Source organism: Malurus melanocephalus, unplaced genomic scaffold, assembly GCF_030028575.1.
Source record: "Malurus melanocephalus ecotype Western Australia unplaced genomic scaffold, MMel_1.1 scaffold_511, whole genome shotgun sequence".
Classification (NCBI taxonomy): domain Eukaryota; kingdom Metazoa; phylum Chordata; class Aves; order Passeriformes; family Maluridae; genus Malurus; species Malurus melanocephalus.
Genome location: NW_026623743.1, coordinates 63,972 through 67,111, shown reverse-complemented (window position 1 = coordinate 67,111; position 3,140 = coordinate 63,972). Strand labels below are relative to the sequence as shown.

Here is a 3,140-nt window from a genome sequence, read left to right as displayed (position 1 = left end):
CAGTGCTGAGGCAAAGCACGGCAGTGGGCTGGTGACTCATTGCTGGCTGGAAACGGCTTCGGCGGGTCCTGTGTGGCGGCTCTGCGGCGGCAGCAGCGGCAGGAGCGGAGCGGAGCGGAGGGGGCGGCTCGGCCGGGGCTCAGCGGGACGGGGACGGAGCAGGCGGTGGAGGATGCTCGGGAAGGACCCAGGTCCGGAGCAGCCCCACCGAGGGGGCTGGGGGAGCCTGGGGGGCGGGACKCTGCCGGTGCTGCCTGAGTTTCTTTAGGGTTTACCCGGGATTCCCTCCGCAGGGAGCAGCGGGCAGAGGTGTCCGGGCTCCTCCCATCTCTGGATGAAGGTAAGGGCAGCCCAGGGGGATGGGGTCAAGAGGGTGGGATTTCCACCCTGTCCTGGGCTGTGTCCCTGGCCTGGCAGCACCTGCCTGCAACCCCTTCCAGCGCTGGGACCCCAACCCCATCCCCTCACCAGCTGTAACCCACCCTCTGCATCCCATTCTTTGCCCTTTCCCCTGGCCCAGTTTAGCTCCAGATCCCTTAATCCTACAGGGATGATTTGGGGGTTCATGCCAGCTCGTGTCCCCTGGGTGCCTGCAGGCTGCAAAAGTGCCAGCAGTGGTTTTGGGGGGTCTCTCCTGGTATTGGGCTGGGGAGGGGACCCTGCTGCCCATCTCCCACCCCTCTTTTTGTCCCCAGGCAGGATGAGCAGTCCCCAGGGACACCCAGATGGGGTTTTGGCCGGGAGTGAGCAGAGCGTGGAGCAGGTCAGTGAGGTGAGAGGGAGGGGAGGGCAACAGGTGAGGGGGGGTCCCCTCGGGCTCAACCAGGCCCCAGCCCCTCCGTGCTGGTCATTTTGGGATGCTGGGCAGCACCAGGGAGAGGTTTGCCCCAACAGCTCCTCTGTGCCTCTCAGGAGCCAGGCAGGGCCATGCAGGAGCCGGCTGTGCACCCCAGGGACAGTGACAGGACTGAAGGTGGGTGAGTCCCCACCCCACATTCCTGCTGGATCCCCTTTGGGGAAGGTTTGAAATAACGGGATGAGAATGGGAACAGCATGTTCTGATGGGGGTCACCCCCTTGGTGGGGACATGGGGAGGGGACACTGGCCTGGGGGGACCTAAAGCCCCCCTGGTGCTGGGGGAGGGACTGGGATAGTTCCACATCATGGGCACCTCCTCCCTGCCAATTCAGAAGGGCAGAGGGAGAGGGAAAGGCCATGGGGAAACCCTCAGGTGTGGTCTCCTGTGTCCTCACTGCCRTCCTGCAGATGCAGAAACCCYGGAGGAGCCGCTGCTGAGCCTCCCYAGCGAGCTCTCGGTGCTGGACAGACTCGGCTTGCACAGGTAAGAGCAGAGAGCGCCTTCATCTCTGCAGGGACTGCGGGACAGGGGGGGGTCCCAGGGCACAGCCCCCCTCAGAGACCRCACTGTCCTCCTTTTCCATTGCACAAGAGTTGCTGTCCACACAATGGGCCCTTGGCTCCCCCCTTCTCGTGGTGGCTGGCACCCCTGGCAGCAGAACAAGGGCATTTTCAGCATGCAGCCCCCATGATGCCTCCATCCCTGACAGCACTTCTCTTTCTGCAGGGTGGCTTTGACAGAGCAGGATTTGGAGGTGAGGGCTGCTGGGGACCGTGGGTGGGCTGGGAGGGGGACACAGGGATGGATAATTTGCTGGCTCACGGTCCCACAGAGCTGCCCTGCTCCTCCAGGCACCGCAGTCCCCTGGCAGCCACCCTACAAACCCTTTCCCAGAGATGCTCTTGGCATTTGGAGGCAGCCGCACTTCCACCAGCCCGTCCTCTGCGTGCCCGGCAAATCCCACAAAGTGCTCTGCAGCTGCTGAAGAGCGCCCTTAGCCGGGGAGGCGGCGGGAGCCACGCTAATAAAAATAATTTCCCTGCGAGTGCCAGGGCTGAGTCAGGCTCAGCCGTCAGCCGGGACCCGCAGCGAGCGAGGGCTGGCGTCTGCCCGGCGCGTGCTCTTGCCAGGAGCGCTCAACATTTCCATGCCTTATCGGCTGCCCGGGGGATGTGTCTCTCCTGGGGCTGGCATCTCGAGGGACTGTCCCCAGCACCCAGCAGCCYAGCCTAATTAGCCTAGTGCTAATTAATTTTAGCACTGCCCTGTTGGTGCCATGCTGGGAGGTCTGTCTGTGCCTCGGGGACAGYGGCACGTGGCCCTGGTGGCCTCCCTTCTGTCCCCATGTGCCACCTGTCACCTCCCCACCCCGCAGGCAGCCTTTGCCCACCTCGCCCTGGCGTTTCGCTGCGACGTGTTCACCCTGCAACAGCGGGTGCAGGTGGAGAAACGGGCACGGGACGCAGCAGAGGAGAACATCCAGGAGGAGCTGGGGCAGTGCCGAGCTGCCCTGGAGGTAGGCGGGCAACATCCAGCCCCAGAGGGGTTTGGATAACTCAAAGTCCAGCTCCAGCAGCTCCATCTTTCCCCCAAACAGAGGCTGGGCCGATCCTGTGCCAATGCAGGCTGCAAGGAGACGCTGGAGCAGCTGCAGCACAACCTGGCCGTGCTGTCAGCGGCCGTGGAGCGGGCAACCAGCGCTGCCGAGAAGCTGGGGGCTGTCCACCAGGTGTGCCAGGGCTGCCACTGATGGAGGGTGCTGTGGTTGGGCTGGGACACTCATCCTGGGCTTGCTGGGGTTTGTCTCTCCTCCTCAYGGCRCTGAMCTCGTGTTTGCAGTTATCGGGGTGYAAGGGATCCCTTCACCTGCCCTTGGGAGCAGGGAGGGGATGCAGCTGCACTCTGTGGGTGCAGGCACCATGGGATGCTCAGGGAGGGACTGGCAGAGGYCTGGCTCCCCTGACCCCATCCTGGTGGCTGCAGGAGGCTCGGATGAGCCGGGCAGCAGAGGTGATGGTGCAGCACGTGGAGAACCTGAAGCGGCACCACATGCGGGAGCACGCGGAGCTGGAGGAGATGAAGCGCCTGATCCAGCAGAACTCCCGCAACCGGCAGCTGGCGGAGACCCAGGGTGAGGTGGGCTCTGCCGCCGGGGTCTGGGCGGGGTTTGAACCGAGAAAACACGGCAGGATTGGCCCCGGGGTGACCATGGGGTCAGTGGGACCCTGGGCTGCAGAGCCAGTGGGTGGCGTGAGCTGAGGAGCGGTGGTGGAGAACAGCT

The 3,140-nt window shown here is 64.3% G+C and overlaps 1 protein-coding gene across 1 annotated transcript in view; it reads left to right on the top strand.

Moving 5' to 3' along the window:
- The first annotated feature begins 1,163 nt into the window (after positions 1-1,163).
- The window catches only part of LOC130582644 (inositol 1,4,5-triphosphate receptor associated 2-like), a 5,418-nt gene continuing 3,441 nt past the window's right edge, over positions 1,164-3,140 (top strand). The window contains exons 1-5 of the mRNA XM_057381477.1: positions 1,164-1,342; positions 1,586-1,613; positions 2,235-2,375; positions 2,457-2,588; positions 2,843-2,990. Of these exons, the coding sequence (XP_057237460.1) occupies positions 1,164-1,342; positions 1,586-1,613; positions 2,235-2,375; positions 2,457-2,588; positions 2,843-2,990 (628 nt within the window). The remainder of the gene's footprint in view (positions 1,343-1,585; positions 1,614-2,234; positions 2,376-2,456; positions 2,589-2,842; positions 2,991-3,140) is intronic.